At 50.0% G+C, this 17,771-nt stretch overlaps 2 protein-coding genes across 5 annotated transcripts; one reads left to right on the top strand and one right to left on the bottom strand.

The window, feature by feature from the left end:
• Window positions 1-1,171: 1,171 nt before the first annotated feature.
• Window positions 1,172-6,865, top strand: LOC309449193 (E3 ubiquitin-protein ligase RNF113A-like). Its single transcript, XM_082071156.1, has 10 exons — window positions 1,172-1,284; window positions 1,991-2,067; window positions 2,178-2,282; window positions 2,873-2,980; window positions 3,256-3,365; window positions 3,571-3,677; window positions 4,183-4,272; window positions 5,137-5,230; window positions 5,550-5,656; window positions 6,154-6,865. Exons 1-10 carry the CDS (start codon window positions 1,185-1,187, stop codon window positions 6,240-6,242), a joined length of 987 nt encoding a protein of 328 aa, XP_081927282.1. The 5' UTR covers window positions 1,172-1,184; the 3' UTR covers window positions 6,243-6,865.
• A 159-nt stretch (window positions 6,866-7,024) lies between these two features.
• On the bottom strand, window positions 7,025-17,267 carry STRADA (STE20 related adaptor alpha). Of its 4 annotated transcripts, XM_082071145.1 has the most exons (13): window positions 17,227-17,267; window positions 16,969-17,057; window positions 16,065-16,122; window positions 15,317-15,345; window positions 12,196-12,298; window positions 11,644-11,765; window positions 11,390-11,498; window positions 11,146-11,269; window positions 10,234-10,405; window positions 9,705-9,809; window positions 9,204-9,445; window positions 8,669-8,711; window positions 7,025-8,202 (listed from the first exon to the last, which is right to left on the bottom strand). In XM_082071145.1, exons 2-13 carry the CDS (start codon window positions 17,002-17,004, stop codon window positions 8,050-8,052), a joined length of 1,296 nt encoding a protein of 431 aa, XP_081927271.1. In that variant the 5' UTR covers window positions 17,005-17,057; window positions 17,227-17,267; the 3' UTR covers window positions 7,025-8,049. The 4 variants fall into 4 exon arrangements, with proteins under 4 accessions (XP_081927271.1, XP_081927270.1, XP_081927272.1 ...); XM_082071144.1 differs by lacking the exon at window positions 17,227-17,267 and having other exon boundaries at window positions 16,993-17,057; XM_082071146.1 differs by lacking the exons at window positions 15,317-15,345; window positions 17,227-17,267 and having other exon boundaries at window positions 16,993-17,057.
• Between the last annotated feature and the right edge of the window lie 504 nt (window positions 17,268-17,771).

Raw genomic sequence — 17,771 nt, 5'->3', positions numbered from 1 at the left:
GGGCGCGGGGGAGAGCAGAGGAGCACCCGAGGCATCGGCACCGGGGCAGGTGTGCGGGAACCTGCGCGAACAGCCCCGCTGAGAGCTCAGCGCCTGCCTGCCGCCCTGGGCACGGGTGCACAAACAGGGCCCCGCTGAGAGCTCAGCGCCTGCCTGCCGCCCTGGGCACGGGTGCACAAACAGGGCCCCTCCTCGGGCTCCATCTGTGTCCCTTGGCCACGGCGTCACCCCACGGGGACGGGGCTGCAGGAGGAGAGGGCTGGGAGCTCAGGACCCAGGGGACTGGGGTGGGTGCAGAGCTGGAGCTGGAGCCCCGTCCCATGGGCGTCCCCTGGCAGAGCCCTCCCTGCTGCCGTCCCCTGCCCGTGCGGGCACAGGCAGATGTGTGCACACACCTGTGTGTATGTGGGCGCATGCACACGGACTTGCACATGCATGCACGTGCATACATGCATGCACACCCACATCCATACATGCACACACGCATGTACACACACACGCATCCATACATGCACACACACATGCACACACACGTAAGCATGTGCGCACTAGAGTGCTCGTGCACTCTCAGACATGTGCACACACATGCACACGCACACGTTCACTTACACCAACATACACACACGTGCATACACACACACACCCACGTGTGCACACACAGAAGCACACGCACACCAGTGTGCTCGTGCACTCCCACCCGTGCTCGCGCTGGCTGGGGCGATGCGGGGCTGGCGCGGTGCGTGAGCTCTGCACGCTCTGGGGTGACCGTGCTGGGGCTCAGCTCCTTTTCCCGTTGCTATAGCGACGCGAAGGGCCCGGCAGCCCCCCCGCTGCGGAGGAGATGGCGGGGGGACGGGAACGGGGGGCACCGCAGCCCTCGCCCCTCACCGCCCCGCCCCGCTGCCGGCTCCCGAGGCCAAGGGCAGGAGCCGGGGTGCCCCGGGGGCACGGGGGGTGCAGAGGGGAGCAGGGGCGGCTCGGGCTGCCCCGAGGGCTCCGGCACCCCCGGCCCAGCGCGGCCCCGCTCCCTGCCCCGCCAGCAGGGGGCGCCCTCCCGGGGGCACCTCCCTCCCCGAACTACGCCCGGTGCGCCCAGTCCTCCTGTCCCGCAGGGGGCGCTGCGCAGCGCGGGAGCCGACTCCGCTGCCGCTCTATCCGCTGACAACATCGGCCGGCGGCGCAAGATGGCGGAGGAGGCGTCTGTGTGCAGCTTCGTGTTCAAGAAGCGGGGCCTGGCGGCGGGCAGGGGCCGGAGGAAGCGGCCCAGCAGCGACCAGGAGCAGGGTGAGGGCTGGGGGACTCGGGGAGGGCGCTGGGGGCCGGGATGTGGCGGTGCCCTGGGGAGGCGAGGAAGGGCCTGGTGCCCCGCCCGGTGTCCGTGTGGTGCGGGGGGATAACGGGGAAGTACTAGAAGCGCTAGAGGGAGTGGAGAGGAGGCGACGAGGCTGGTGAGGGGCTGGAGCACAAGGGTGATGGAGCGGCTGAGGGAGCTGGGGGGTTCAGCTGGAGAACAGGAGCTGAGGGGAGACCTTCTGATCTCTGACCTGCCTGAAAGGAGCTTGGAGCCAGGGGGGTCGGGCTCTGCTCCCCAGGAACAAGCGCCAGGAGCAGAGGAAACGGCCTCAAGTTGCGCCAGGGGAGGTTGAGGTTGGATCTGGGAACAATTTCTTCCCCAAAGGGCTGTGGGGCATTGAACAGGCTGCCCAGGGCAGTGCTGGAGTCACCATCCCTGGAGGGGTTTAAAAGATGCTTAGACGAGGTTCTCAGGGACATGGGTTAGTGCTGGAGCTGGGTTATGGTTGGACCCAGTGATCCTGAGGGTCTCTTCCAACTGAAATGATTCTGCGGCTCCTCCTCGGGGCTTTCACCGGCCTCCCGCCCCTTCCCCTGGGCGTCCCCAGCCTGCAGAGGAAGCAGATGCCCGCAGACCCTGCGCTTGGGTCGCAGCCCTGCCCCGAGCGCACCCTCACCCCTGGGCTCTACCCCTCAGAGAGCAGCGGCGAGGAGGGCAGCACGGTGGTGCGGAAGGAGCGGCGGCGGGACACCCCCAACCCCATGATCCAGAAGGTAAGGGAGCCGCAGCAGGCACTGGTGCAGCCGCAGTGCCTGCCAGGCTCAAGCTAGACACGGTGTTGGAGCTTCCCGTCCTTCACAGCTGCTGTCTGCTTGCCCCCCAGACCAGGGGATGCGTGAGGGAGAGGTCTGCGTACGCCGTGAGCAGCAGTGACGATGAGGAGCCGTCAAAGGAGATCGGAGTCACTTACAAATCGACAAGGTCGGCGGTAAGGACAGGGCGAGGATGTGGTTCTGCGGTGTGAGGTCAGGTGAGACCCACAGATCCTGCGCTTCTTAGAGAGAATTTGCCTCTGGGAATGTGGGATCAGTCATTCCCTTTTTTTTAATCTATAGATACACCTCCCAGTCCCTTGTCTCTTAATAGACAAGCACCTTGTGTTAGGTTTTTTCTCCTGATACCCCCTGCATCTAAAGGAGGCCATTTAAGGTTGGACTTTCCCTCTTAGAATTGGGAATTAAAACCCCAAGATGCCACTGGAGTTGCCCAACATGGCACAAAATTTCCAGGAAAGGGAGAGAAATCGTCTGGGAAGGGTTGGGTGCAGCTTAAACTGTTCTTCCCACTGGATTTTTCTCTTCTCTCTCCTCTCGGTCCAATGAAATTTTGCCTGTTAGTATGAGCCTGGGCAGGACACAAATAGGATTAAAAGCAGATATCAGCACATGTTCCTCTTCAGACCTATTTCCTTCTTGTCTGTGCCTCTGTACAGAATGAGAATCATGCCTGACTTGACCCCACTCAAACCTCGTACAGGTTTTCTCTTCGCTGTTGTCACAAGTTGTTCTTGTTTTTCAGAAACCTGTTGGCCCAGAAGACATGGGAGCCACAGCAGTGTATGAGCTGGACACGGAGAAGGAGAAGGACGCGCAGGCCATCTTTGAGCGCAGCCAGAAAATCCAGGAGGTGAGCCAGCCGTGCTCTGTGAGAGCCAGTGCTCTGCGGCAGGGGGACGAGCGCCTGACTCAGCCCCTTCTGCACACCAAGAGGTCTCTTCCTCCCTGGAAATTTGAGAAGCCAAGAGCATGACTCGCGTAACTAGGGGAACTTTCTGGCTTTATTGGTATCTTGGTGTTATGGAACGCAGGTCTGGGAGGGGAGACGGGTGTCAGAGTGGTGAAAACTAATCTGTTGTGAAGCTTTCCTGATACTTAATCACATTTTGTTTTTCCCTTTCCTAGGAGCTGAGAGGAAAGGAAGATGATAAAATTTACCGTGGTATTAACAACTACCAGAAGTACGTGAAGCCTAAGGACACATCAATGGGAAACGCCTCCTCGGGAATGGTCAGGTACGTTGGGATGAGCCTCCAAGAACTGGGACCACAGAGAAGCTCAGGCGCCATCCCCAAAGGCACCTGTTTGGGCCTTGAACTTGGCTTTTGCCACCAGCTTCTTTGTGTCTTAACGAGTCCAGTGTTTGGTTCCGACCAGGCCCCCAGGGGCTCTCTCCACCGCAGCTGCTCAGCCGGCCTGAACCTTGTCCCACCCTTTCAGAAAAGGACCCATCCGCGCTCCGGAGCACTTGCGGGCCACGGTGCGGTGGGACTACCAGCCTGACATCTGCAAGGACTACAAAGAAACTGGCTTCTGTGGCTTCGGAGGTGAGCGATTGTGTCTGCAGCTCAACGCGTGCTGCGCCAGGTCTGCAAAGGGATCCACTCTGGCTTGTGGTTCTGTGTTTGTGATCCCAAGATGGGCTGTTACTGATTTACAGGCGCTTATTTGCAGAGCTGGTGTGTGATGCTGTTGCAGAGTTTTTTATCTTTCTGAGAGCTGATGGCATCAGTGGTTTTAAGAGTCCTGGGAGGGACCCCGGGCTGTTCCCACCCTCCCGCAGGTGTTCTGGCCGCTGAGGCCATGTGAGGGGTGGGGGTTGCTGTTTATTATCCCACTTCCCACGTGTGTGAACGCCGGAGCTGTCGCTGTGACACACAGAGCGTGATCCTCGCGAGCTGTCAGCCCTGAAGGGATCCCGTGCCCGCTGCAGGCACGGGCGGGCAGGGAAGCAACTGGGTTTCGCCTTCCAGCCAGAGCTCCAGCTGCCCCTCAGTGCAGTGTCCTGTTAACGTTCCTCGCTGTTAATTCCTCTTTCTTTGTGCTGCTCAGACAGCTGCAAATTCCTCCACGACCGCTCGGACTACAAACACGGCTGGCAGATCGAACGGGAGCTGGATGAAGGCCGGTACGGAGTCAACGGTACGACATCCCTCTGCTCTCCCTTTCCCTGAGCTAACGGTGGGTGAAGGCACCAGGTCCTGCCTCTTATCATGCCCGAAGTGACCGTGATTTAGGGACACAGGACCGCGAAGAAGCAGACAAGTCCTTCACCTTCTCTAATGGCACATGCCACGGGTTGAATGAATGTCAGACAGAAAGGATGCGTTTGTTCCAAAGCTGTGGAACTCCCTGCTGCACGGGAACTTCAGGGGCCAGTAACACTGATGGCACAGAGCAAATCCGCTGCTTTTAGAGAACTGCTGATGCCACCAGAGAGAATTATCTCCTCGGGTTCTTCATACGAGGGCAGCTCAGCTCCCACAGCAAGGTGTGGGGAGATGGGACTGTCCTGCACCCAGATACCCAGGAGGTGGGACACCTTCATGCTCTCTCACATCGTTATTTCTCACTCGCAGCATCCGTAGCTGCGGCCCAAGTCCCGTGGGCGTTGCTCATGAACCGCTGTGCGGTTGTGGGGCGGAAGATCGTTCTCTGTTCTGTTGGAGCCAAAGAGGTGGTGGCAGCTGCTTTGGAAGAAGATCTAAAAGATAGGAGGGGGGTTGGAGGATATGGCTCTTTATAGCAGCGCGTGGGCGAGGTAGAAGAGAATTTGCTGCTGTGAGATGAGCAACAAGCACAGTGGCTCATTAGGCCTAATTATATCTCAGTCCCACATGTGTTAGTGACATCAGCACCGCCCAGATGCCAGAGCTTTATTGTTTCCAGCTGGGATCCAATCCCACCTGCTGTGTTCTCTGCACATTTAATATTTCATGCTCCATGCATGGGCTGGGCTGGCCACCTCTGCTCTTGCTCCAGTCTGGTTAACTTTCTCCCCTGCAGATGATGAAAACTATGAGGTGAGCAGCGATGAGGAGGATATGCCTTTCAAATGCTTCATCTGCAGAAGTTCCTTCAAGAACCCTGTGGTCACCAAGTAAGTGGTGGTTTTGGCACAAGGAGCCATGTGGCTGCTGTTGATCAAGCCCACTAGTTGTTCACTGCCAGGGCAAATACACACTCTGCCTGTGGGCTGCTGGGGCCTTCTGGTGGGTGGGAAGAGCGTCTGATAACCAGAGAGTCTCATAACTGCAGCTGGAGCAGCTCCTTGGGTGGGATCTCAAGCCTTTATTTGAGCACCTTTTAGATTTACACAGATGCTGCCTCATTACATCGTCTTTCCCTTTAACCTTGAGATTCTGTTTTCATGCCTTTGTTCCTTTGTGACGTTCAGTGGCCTCTCTGTCCCCGTACAGGTGTAGGCACTACTTCTGCGAGACTTGTGCCCTGCAACACTATCGCAAATCCCAGCGCTGCTACGTCTGCGACAAGCAAACCAACGGCGTCTTCAACCCGGCAAAAGGTAACGGGCTCCGGGAGGAGCGAGGGCTTTTACTAGGAGCACCCAAAGCGGCAAAGGCACCAGCTCCTGAGGCGTCTCCTTGGCGCTGGGCCTGGCCCTGAGCTCTTGGCTGCCAGCAGAGCTTCCGTTAGCGCCTGGAGACACTGAATCACAGCCTGGGTGGCTCCGTAGGCGCAAAATGAGCATCTGTGCCTGCCCAGATGGGGAACTCGGGGAGCGCGACTTCTGGGAAGGGTGAGATGTGCCGTGGGAGCAGAGGCAGCAGCTTGTCTGACGCTCTCGCTGGCAGCTGAGTAACACGTGCTGGATTCTGTGACTGTCACATCTGCTGCCCTGGGCTCCGCACACAGTGACAGCTCCCAGCTGAGCCTTTGTGCGGGCAAGTGATTTTTGTCTAGGTGCCCTGGTTCTTGCGGAGATGGGCGTCACAGGACCTGGCTTTGGTGCAGGACACTCCCTGCACCCAGAGGCTCATCCTGCCCCTTCCTGCTTTTCAGAGCTCATGGCAAAATTGGAAAAACACAAAGCAGAGGAAGAGGAGGAAGAAGAGCAGCAGCACTCAGAGCACGGAGAGGATCCGCAGTAGCAGAGCACTGTTTTGTATGTAGCTGAATAAAGCTTTTATGGGAGTAAAGACAACAAACCTCGCAGCAGTTGCCTTGGGGCCAGCAGCCACTAAGGGTGTCCTGACTGTGCCAGCCCCCTTGGCTGCTGCTTTGTGGAGGTAAGGAAGGTCAGACTCGAGGGCCGTGGCTGCGCCGGGCTCTGCTGCCGCCAGGACAGCAGCCCCTGGGGAAGGAGCTGTTGGAGCTCTGCGCGTTCCATTACTTCATCATTTCTTTTTTTGACCGAGGTGCTGCTGTTTCACTCCTCACTTCGTGCTGTCCTGCTTGCTTCCTGCTGCTGTGTAAGCATAAAACTCTAAGTCCATAATCTTTGTGCATGGAAAGGGATGAGAAATCCGAGCTTGTCTGAAGTTCATACTTCACCCTAAAAATGCTAACTTGGGGAAAGCAGGCCAGAGCGCTGCAGTTAGTCGTGATTTATTACCACTCAGTGTATTCCTTTCTGCCTGCTCTTAGTTCCTAGAACTCAACAGGCTTAGAACTTCAGTGGCAACACTTGTATCACCCCTGTTTGGTGGGGAAACCCAGCTCCAAACCCAACAGCTGCTCTATGTCACCAACTCTCTACCAGCTTTCAGTTTCTACCCAGACTTTCAGAAAAGAGCAAGAGCAGTTGGTTGTAGCTTCTTGCTTTAATTGAAGGAAATATGTTTTTGAAAAAATGAAGGCAGTCACAACTAATAGTGCTGCAGCAGCAGCTGCAGCAGCTTTTTAAGTAAGGAAATGAGAGGAAACAGCAGACTTAACAAACTTCAGAAATATTTTATTTGTTTTGGCAAAAAACTAGAGTAACAAACTTTATCTGGGTTCAAGTACAGTTTACAAACACAAGAGGGACCTGTTGCCAGCACCGCTACTCCCATCAGCCACCTCCGGGGCGCTGACGCACGGGGAGTCCTCCAGCACCCACGGTCCTTGGAAGGGACAAACTAAAAGCCTTAAATACCATGGAACGGGGGAGAGTCACAGCCAGGAGTCGAGGGGAGCCACGTGAGAAAAGCTTCTACCTGTCGTTCAGTCAGGGAAGGCAGAACAGCGACAGTAACGGAAGGCTCAACATCAGTTCTATACATGATGTTCAAAGAGGAGTCGTGAGCAAGAGGATTTAGCATCAAGGTCAAGTTACTTTCCCTCTGTGCCAGGGTAAATCAGTGAGAACAAGCTCTCTCCAGAGCTGGAGAAAGGCAGCGCTGCAGAGGAATGCCCGATGCAGCCAGTGTGCCTGGATAAAAGCAGGTTGTCTTCGATCTCCCATTGTCCATCACAAAGCAGTGACTGAGTTTCAGAACATAATCCCTATTTTCCCCACCCTCAGAACATCCCCTGTGCCAGCAATCTGACAAGCTCTGAGAAAATGCCCAAAAGCGAAGAGCTGCCTGCCTCCCCTTAAGGCACCCTGGAAAGAGAAAGAACCAAAGAGGGGAGGGACGCGCAGCCTTCAGCTGTGATATGAGGAAGCCAAGTGATTCTTAAAAAAACATAAATAGAGACTAAACAGACTTGCTCAACCCCTTCAAGTGATCTACCAGCGCTCAGCTGCAAGAACTGGGGCTCTGGAATACTCCACGGTTCCCCAGGGTCGAGCCTTTCCCAGCTCAGCTCTGTCCATTTGTTTCCAGGCTACTTCTTGAGTAAACAGACTTCAACTGCTCCTTCCCAAGGACCTGTAAACTCTTCTATGTGTAATTCATCACCTTTTATGAACAGGACCGATAAATTAAAATGTCCAGAAAGCTCCTCCAGAACCAGGTATAGTCCCTGTTTTTTCTAGAATTCCCAGTCATCCACATCCAACTGCTCCAGGTTTGACACCAGCCCAAAAATCCCACTGGGATCCTGGGGCCGCGTTCCTTCAAAGCTGGTGATGGGGGTGACGGGGCGCAGGAGTTCAGGGAGCGCTTCGCACGCGCGGCGCTTGATCTGCACAGAGAGGAGAGAACTCGGCTGCTGAGACGCTTCCCCCCAGCTGCCAGTCACAGATGTGCAGAACAACGTGTGGTTATGGGCAGAAATTAAGAACACAGGATCATCCTCCCGCCTGCGCGGGGATGTGCAGGGCTTTTGTGCAGCACCTTGTAACAACAAAGCAACAACAACAACAAGCCAGACAAATGGTTTCAGGGGCAGGAGAGCCTCTGTCTCGTACCGCGCCAGGGCAGCTATAAGCGACACACAGGTCACGTCCGGCTTGTCTCACTAAGGACCAGTACTCACCAGCACATTTACCAAGCTGAACTAAAATTAGTCGCCAAACTAACTCGATCCTTTCAGATCACAGAAAATTCAGCAACTCGACATTTCCACCCTCTGATTCAGTGACACAGCAGGACAGCAAAACTACAGAAAAGCCCCTGTTCTTTATCTGCAGATTAAATGAGTTCCTTACCTGCTTGAAGAAGGGATGATTAAGCAGAGTGCCTGCGCTTGGCCTGTAGAAGGGAGTTAGAACAAAGTAAGCATGCAAGAAAACGCATCCGTGTTTAAAGTCAGTGCTAGTGGAAGTTCAACCTCCTTCTGTGCAAGTTACCTACTTACACAGCCCAGCATTCGGTCAAGAGAGAGTTTCTGAACAGGGGGGTGTGCTAGAGAGGTCTGTCATGGCTACAGACGACCTTACACTCGCTACAGAGCAGCTTGTGATCGCGTCCAATCGTTACTCTCTGCTGACACTCACTGTGATGGGAACCGGCTGAACAGTCTCACAGGGACCAAAAAGTCAAGTTGGTAAGTTTATTTTCCTAACACGTAGCAACTCTGCCCCACTTGCAAAGTAATTATTAAAGTGCTCTTATGGAAAGTGCTCAAAGTGTTAACAACTGCTCTTATTTTAAATACTTTTGGAAAGAAAATGCTGGCTTTCTCGGTTCAGTGTGCCCTGGAATAGTGCAGGCGTGTGAAAAGCAGGTGCCATGCGGCTTTACCTGAAGTCGGGGTTGCGCTGCAGGCACTGCTCCACAAAGTTATGGAAGTAGGTGGAGAAGGTGCGAAGATAAGGGTGCAGGGTCGGCTCTCCGTTGGCTGCTCTCACATTGCTCATAGCCATGCTCTCGCCTACCCCGTAATTAGCACTTGAACGGGAGGTTTTCATAGTCAGCTCGTCGGCGGGAATCGTGGTGGTGTCTAACAGGCAGGGAACGGTTCCATTCAGCTTTTCCAAGAGCATCTGGAAGAGAAGGGGCATCAACATCACACACAGAAAGATTAGACAGTTATCTCGGTGGATTTCTAATGTCCTCAGAATTTGGACGTGATCATTCTGACACTAAAGGTTTGATACAGAAGTGCTGCAATTCTATGGAAAAAGCAGCAGTAAGAAGGGAATTCAGGCAGGCACAGCACCCCTCTGTCTTTGCAACCCAGTGCAGCCAGGCAGGACTATGTGCCAGGCTCAGGATGAGCAAGGAAGAGCTTTGCAGCCTTACCTGAGTAGAAGGCATGTCTTTAAATGGTACGTGGCCGTTTGCCAGCTCGCAGGCCGTTATCCCTACGCTGTAAATGTCAGATTTTGCATCGTAACCCTGGAGATTCTAGAAGGAAAAGAAAAATTAAGCCTTGTGGAGTCGTGTGTTACGGAGCACGGGCAATGCCAGTAATTCGATATGCAAAAGAGCAAACCCAAATTCTGCCCCTGTGCCTGCCCCAAATCTCCTTCCCTCCAGCCTCTCCCCTTGCCTGCATTCGCACACCTCCCTCTGGAGGGAAAGACGATGTTGTCACACAGGCTTCTCAGCAACTGTCCCTTTTGACAGAAATACAGGTTTCCCCTTTCCAGGGGTCACTGGTTTTAAGATAAAAAGGATAGAAAAAAAAAAAAGATAGAGCTCATCCCAAGAAAAAGTAATCCCGTGGCTTTTGTTGTGTCCCCCCCACACATGCCATAAGAACTCAGAAAATTATGCAGAGAAATCTTTTATCACTACAAACTCACAGTTATTTTTCTTTTAAACATACCTGCTGCAAGACTTCAGGACTGAGCCAAGGCAGGACTTTGATGCTGTATTTGGGGAAGTCGTGAACAACTTTGAGTCGCTGCCCGTGGTTGATCATACTGAGGTTACTTCGCAGGCCAGAGAGGTAGACCTTCCCGTCCACGGAGATCAGGACATGGCTGGCTTTAACGCTCCTGAAAGATAAACGAGTACAATAGCAGCAGCATCCCCAGCAGACTGATAGTGCAGAAGGGCACTGCGAAGGATTTGAGCAGGCTGGATTTCTTTTACACTATAGATAATAAAAGTAGGGATCACTAATAGCCTTGAACTTTCAGCATCTGAAATTTACTCTCACAGGAGAAGGTTTATCAGAGAAGAGAAAAAAAATGTGCTATGGGGTGAAGAGACTGATTTAGAAAGAGATAAAGAGCAGCTGTAATGAGCACCTATGGAAAGGGTAACGCCTGCCCTACTGGACAGATGATCAATATTCGATCAGTCTCCTACCAAGAGGTCGTGATTCCTAAGGACCATCCTGAATGCTGCGCAAAACCACTTCTACAAACATTAAAGATTCTGTTCACCCACTTTGCGGGTTCCCAAATAATGTTTTTCTGGCAAGGATAAACGCAGGACTAAATTCTGGACCCAGAACCTTCAACAGTAACAGGGCAACCCCCCCGTGCCACTGTCAGTCTCAATTTGGAGACTATCAGTAGTATCTGAACAAAGCCTTAATGAGTCGGACGGTGAATACGAGCTGCAGTTGTGATTTTAAATACACAGTGGGCTTTGGGATAAGTTTGTTCCACAGGGACACTGTCACACACTTTAGTAAGATCAATGGTATGACTTTCTGTGAGTATCAAACTGACTTGATGAGCAATATTTCTGAGAACTTCCAACAGAAGGAAATGGATGGTCAAAATACCTGTGTACGTAGCCCATATGGTGGATGTAGTCAAGTGCTTTCAACACGCCTTGGAGGATATATGCAATCGCCAATTCACTCATCCCATCCATAAAATGGGTACAGATCAAATCTTTTGCAGAACCTAAAAAGAAACAAAACACCTCTGAGTCTGTCAGAAAAAAAAACACCAAAGATACTTAATGTCTGAAACTTCATTTCACAGAGTATGACGGTCAGACAGCGGTGTTCCCTCTCCACCTACCATAGGCCATGAAAGACGTCACCACCCATAGCTCATTGTCAGCTATGAACGTTGCTTTGTATGGCACGATGTTAGGGTGGTTGAAGAGCTTGGAAACATGAAGTTCCCCCTAAAATAATAATAATTTTTAAAAAAATAAGATATTTTGATTCAATGTGGTAAATGCAGAAGTATGACTATAGTATTGACAAGCACTGCTCTTGCTGCCTGTCCTCTCCTAAGCTTGTATTACGGTATTAGGGGATTCGTGTTACCTGCAGGAACGTCACCATCTCATTCGTGCAGGCCTCCAGGTTCACTCTTCTGACTGTCACGTACTCCCCTGTGGGTTTATACCTGGCCAGGTTCACAACCATCAAGTCTTCAAAGCCTCTGCCTAAAAGGAAAGACATTAAAGCTTCAGCAGTGTTTCTGGAACCACACACTTCTGGAGAACTCCAGTCCTTGACCCTTAAATAACCTTTACATTCATTTACTCAAACTATTTTTGGCCTTGTGAAAAGGAGTAATCGTTCCATCGGACACCACCTTCCTTGGCACATATCCCATCGAGAGAAACCCTCCCAGCCAGAAGCATTCTCCTGCCTTTCCAGTTCAGAAAGGAGGTAGAAATAAAATCATGTCTCTTTCAGCTGAAAGCCTTTAGGATTAGCATCTCATTTTTTATCCGAGTGATTTTAAAATCAAAGAGGACAGGCATCTAATGTCAAAAATAAGCAATCAATCAAGAAAAAGCCAAGAAATGTGCAGAAGTTACGTTCTTTGCAAAGCAGACTTTAGATCCCCCAGCCCACTAGTAGTTTTACCTATAATAGTGAGCAACTCATAACAGCTGCTGTCTGGTAGGAAGTTGCTCATGGTGTCCCGTTTAGGGGAAGAAGCTATCGACTCGGAGCTCGCCTCATTTGTCTGGGGGAAAAAAAACAAAAGTCAGGTCAAAACAAATATCACATGCTAGAAAAATCATCTCCTCCTTATATTATCGTCATACACCGCAAAATAAGACAGTACTGAATAGAGAAGAGAGAATTTAATTGCTGTTAACACAATTTTAAATAGTTATTTATCAATTGAAATTCAGGAGATGCCTCATTTCAGAAGATCCAGACATCTGTGTTTCAAAACATGGAACTGTAACAGGTAGGTTCCTAATTGCTGTAAGCTGGAACGTCTTTAGGAATATTTGGATAAAGCCAATTACTCTTCACCTTCCATTAATCACAAATTTGTGTGGCCCCATCCTGTTGCCAAAGGGAACTTTTGTCTAGAGCCCTTTTCTCTGCGCCGTGGTGCTCAGTGTTCCCGAGGCTTCTGCTTTTCTGCTGCTCGTCTCTGCTAAGACCAGGGCAGCTGAAGCTGCTTCGCTGAACGGTACAAGCGATGAACCAACTTAGCCAAGATATGAATATCGAACACACATGAAAAGAGAAGCTCACATGAAAGCAAAAACTTAACTGCAAAGCATTAGTGCTTACAGAAAAAAAAAAATAAAGAAAAGACCCCAGAGCACGCGGGGAAGCAGCACTCCCAGGCCTGTCAGCTCTCCTTCACTGTATCTGACATCCAGCCATCTGCCTTATTTACATACACACAAACCCTTCCAAGCAGGATTTTACAGAAGACGAACTTCAACGTTCTTGCACGTTCCAACTCCCTCAAATTTCCAAAGTCACAACAAGAGCATCCTAATGGGGAACCAAACTTAGCTGGTGTCTAAGACCAGATTTAGTTATCTCAGATTTCCAGCACATTAACTCCTCCTGACATTTGCAACTCCAGCTCATTTCTTCCACCTCAGTCTTCATCAACTGCAAGTGCCCTTTATCAGACCTTTTCTCATGCTACATGAAGCAGAAAAGCCTTGTGATTTTCCTAGAGTGATGGCAAATACTCCCTTTTCCAGCACTGAAAGATGGAAATGCCACAGCCATAGCTGAAAAACAAGGAACGTGCTGTTCTATGCTCAGTCCAAGGTAAATGTAGTGCAATGAGCACAGACATTCATTTGCCATTAGGCCCCTAAATATACTTTGGGAGTTGTCGGTTCCACCTTTCAACGGACTTTGACCAGCACACATTCTACCTCTCTCTGCCTCCTTTTTCAGTTAAGGGAAAAAGCAAAACTTACAATTTGTGACTAGCACCATGGTACAATTTCAACTCAAACAACTCCAGTGCAGCAGCTCAGTCCTGATTCAGGATAACTAAGCCCTGAGATCTCAGAAGTCCCCAATCCTTTTCTGTTTCTAGTCCTAACCCAGCGCTGTTGCTTGGCTGAGAACAGGCAGCACCTTTCCTTTCAAATTTCAAACTTCTGGTAAAGATGCCTGTCAATTCTGACTTCGATTGTATCACTCATGACTTTTTCCAGCAATTTCACAGTCCTGTCAACAGCAAGATTGCCAGGAGGGAGACACAGGCAGATGGAAACCTCTGAAGCAGAAAGGCACCACCGAGGAAATGAAAGCAGCGTTATGGAGCAATGACAGCTGGTGAAACACTCAGCGGTATGTAAGTGGTTTGCTTTATTCAAGTCCACTCCAGATGTAGCATAAGCCAAAAAAACAGATGCAAAAAAAAAAATCTTATTAATAGTGTAGGCTGTTTCAACAGTAATGGAAAAATAGTGTAAATTCCCTTTTTAAAAGTCTTGCAGCACATCACAGGTTGTCACTCACCTCTCTTCATGTTAGCAGTGACCAGTAACTGAGAGTTAATGCAAAAGGAGCTCTACCAGAGGTTTATCAACATCGTACAAGAGTTTAAAACAAAAAGTTAAACAGAAATGTCATTTATGAAATACTGAACAAAAGCTCCTCAGCGGTTTCACACAGGACAACTTTTGGTGTATGGTCAAAAGAAGTGCAAAATGAGTTCGCTTTCCGGCTTGTTGGTCTGATTTTGAGATAGGAAATTAAACTTTGAAAGGCAACTAGTGCCATAAATGCCGTAAGAAGATCAGTTGTGTGACAATAGCAAGGATCTGCATTTCCCAAATTGCATTCATCTGAAGAGGGAATACCGCTTTTGTTCTGCTGCCGTCCTCTCCACCTCCTCATTCCCTCACTCACTTTCAGCAGAAGCAACCAAAATTTTCCTCCCATCCCTCTCCCCAAATGATTGACCATTTTCTGCAGCCCTGCTGGAAGAAGTAAGCTGTTATTTCGATGTAAAAATCAAAATGAAAGTCAGCAGTACCACTGCAGAGGGGACCAAACCCCAAGTGAATACTTTAACAAAAACCAAACAGATGCTGATCTCAATTTCCTTCCTGTCCAGCATATGCAGAACGCTCAGAAACGTTTTAAAAAGGCATGAATTTACTTGCCTTTATACAAAACATTCCATATATGTCTCATATTTTCAGCTTTGTTTGTGCCAGTGAATTACAGACACTGGCACAAAAATCAATTATAAGCAGCTTGAACTGACAAATCACATTTAATTTGTGTTTGCAATTAGCTTCAACTAGAGCAACACCTGCACACAGAAATGTTTCAATATGGTGAGGGCAGGTAGGAAATCATTTGACAAATAGATTCTATCACAAGCTGTGTTATTCTATGAGCATTGTTCATTATGACCCAGTGTGTTTATTCCAACAGAGTGCTATAACAGATTAGCATCTCTGCAGAATCAGATCTCAATAATCTCAAAAAAAGGAGACCCTTGATGCGTTGGGGGAAGGAGGGACGACGACACAAATACAAATCCCAGAGATGAAGGTGGAAGTTTTGACTTGTCACATATTGTTTGAAAACCACACACCAAAATCTCCACTCCAGGGTGAAACCTGTTTCCACACTTGTAGAGCTAAATATAGAGATGAAATATATAACTAAGAGGAAAAGAAAAATCAAACTTCCACACAGAATAATAATCTCCATGCAATGAACCACAGCACCACAGCCTGCAAAAGCCACTTACTTTTCTCCGAGTGTCACCCGGAGGCTGCTCTGGAGTAAAGAAATTAATTGTTCACCATGTTGTGTTCAACAGAGACCCATTAAAAATATAGTTGGAAAACTGAGTAAATAATCCTGCATTATATTTTTTGATCCCAAATATATACAATTTTTTTTAGACGTTTAATTTACACATAAGGTGACAGCACTAAAAACAAACTGTAGTACAAGTATGGGAATTAAAGAGATTCAAATAGTGCTACTGTTCATATATGTAACGTGCCCATTTTTTTCTTGTACCTCTAAACACATTTAAAAATGACACATCTACTTCACTTAAATACAGAAAAAATTATCTAAAGTTTATTTAAAGTAGTGAAAATTCCTCCAGTCCACCTGGAAGCTCCAGACCTGGACATCTTTCCCACGCTCTGGTCACCTTCTATGTCCCTGATCAGGAATTCTGCATCCTGGTGGGCAATTTTGCTTGTTACGCTAATGTAGAATATACAGAAATACAGAATGCAGGGTCTGGAAATATAATAGTACTGCCATCAACATGACACTGATTTCTAAACATCTTGCTAGATCTTGGACGCTTTCACATTAACTTTACACAGTCAGCCAGCTTGAATGACCAGATCTGGTGCTGCAACCAGATTTATTCATTTCTTTTACTGTTGAGATACATATTTACAATCAAATTAATAGACCTTGCAGCTAATACAAAACATTTCTGACAACATCATCTAGTGAGAGGAAAAACTTACCTCCAAACAGTTCGAACTCTCTTAAGCCCTCAACAATGAACTTTTCAGACACCCACCGCTGAAAGAAAATAAAAATCCCTCTGATAATTAGTTTTTTCATCTAGAGATAATGTTTTTTCCCCCTTTCCCCATGCAAAATCAGCACATAAATATTTTTAAAGCTGTTGTTCTCATACAGAATTCATGCTTAAAATTCAAAGCAAGCATTAGGTTGTGCAGAGAATTTTTCTACCATTCTACTCAAGAAAAAAAAAAATATATGAAGACATATAATAGAATACGCAATTTTAGGCTTGTAGAGAATTGATCATGAAGTTAGCATTAAACAATCACAAACACTCCATTATAATTTGTCTACTTGGTAAAATAACTGAAAAAACAGTTGATGTTTAGTGCAAGGGAAGCCAGTCCTAGAAAGCACCAAGGAGCCCTTAGGTGACGACAACTCAAAAATCACATGTAACGATATAACTTTATGGCATTAAGAGTGTTTTCTCACATGAAAACTTCCTTCCTTTAAAATGCAGCATTAAACAAAGCTGTTGTGTTTGGCTTTCCAAACTAAGTTTAAAAAAATAAAATAAACTGTTGATGTGACACAGATGAGTCGATAATTCTTAAAGGGACAAAAAAATGAGCATTACTGCACTTTTTCTTAATTGCAACACCCATTACAAACCTCTTGCACCACACACCAATGAGATATTGGTGTGCAAGCAGTAAATACCTCAGCCCAGCTGTTCTGGGTTTGTTTTAATTAGCTCCTAGTCTGCACATCGATGCCCTTCCCTATAATGAATGCGTTTTAATGTGATTTCAGGTGCTTTCCAGGAGCCGGCCCTGCACAAGCGCAAGGCAGGTTCTACCGACGGCTGAGGGAAGCTGGAAGGTGTTCAACACTCACCCTAATCCGCTCGGGTTTACTTACAAGAAAAGACATGGAATCCGCGTTTGTTTTTACCTCACGCAGCTCGGGAGGAAAAAACGGGCAACCTGCAGGTAAAGAGCGGGTCACCCCCAGCCCCGCAGCGCTCACCGCGCCGGCCCGCCAGGCAGCCCCGGGCCGGGTGGGCCCCACGGGGGCGCGGTGGGCGGGAAATACCGGCCCGGGCCCTCGGGGCCCCTCAGGGCAGCGACCTCCCACCCCCCCCGGGCCCCTCACCCGCCGCTCGGGCTGCGGCCGCCGCTTACCGCCGGCTGCGGACACCGCGTGTGACGTCAGCGCGCCGCCACGTGACGCGGGCGCTCGGCGTGTCGCGCTGTGACGCCGGCCGTGAGGCGGGAAGCGGCCGGCGCCATCTTGGGGCGCTGAGGAAGCGGCCGAGGCTGCGATCCCGCGGGCCGTCCTGCCGCTCATCGGGGACGGAGACGGGGCCTGCCCGCCCACGGTGCTGCTGTAGGGCCTGAACGGCCCCGTCCTTGAACGCAGGGGGGTAAATCGTCCATCTCCACCCACCCCAGCCTGCACAAGTGGAGAGACAGCTTCCTCAGCAACCACCACCCTCACAGGCAGCAGCGCCTGTGTGACAACAATGACAGAACGGTTTGTGTTGGAACCTTAAAGGTCACCTAGTTCCAAACCCTGCAATGGGCAGGGACATCTCTCAAAGCCAAATCCAGCCTGGCCTTGGAACAGTTCCAGGGGTGGGGCATCCACAGCTGCTCTGGGCAGCCTAGTCCAGGGTCTCACTGCCCTCCTGGGGAAGA

Source organism: Streptopelia decaocto (genome assembly GCF_964273445.1).
Source record: "Streptopelia decaocto genome assembly, chromosome: 22".
Classification (NCBI taxonomy): Eukaryota; Metazoa; Chordata; class Aves; order Columbiformes; family Columbidae; genus Streptopelia; species Streptopelia decaocto.
This window is presented reverse-complemented; position numbering and strand designations above follow the sequence as displayed.

What these genes read in the sequence shown, in the direction of transcription:
- STRADA (XM_082071145.1), bottom strand. Translation starts at nt 17,004, where the DNA reads ATGTCTTTTCTTGTAAGTAAACCCGAGCGGATTAGG. An exon ending in AGAGTTCGAACTGTTTGGAG is followed by an intron (nt 15,346 to 16,064) that starts GTAAGTTTTTCC and finishes TCTTTACTCCAG; the next exon opens with AGCAGCCTCCGGGTGACACT. An exon ending in GACGTCTTTCATGGCCTATG is followed by an intron (nt 11,270 to 11,389) that starts GTAGGTGGAGAG and finishes GTTTCTTTTTAG; the next exon opens with GTTCTGCAAAAGATTTGATC.
- LOC309449193 (XM_082071156.1), top strand. Translation starts at nt 1,185, where the DNA reads ATGGCGGAGGAGGCGTCTGTGTGCAGCTTCGTGTTCAAGAAGCGGGGC. An exon ending in TGGCTTCTGTGGCTTCGGAG is followed by an intron (nt 3,678 to 4,182) that starts GTGAGCGATTGT and finishes TGTGCTGCTCAG; the next exon opens with ACAGCTGCAAATTCCTCCAC. An exon ending in CGTCTTCAACCCGGCAAAAG is followed by an intron (nt 5,657 to 6,153) that starts GTAACGGGCTCC and finishes CCTGCTTTTCAG; the next exon opens with AGCTCATGGCAAAATTGGAA.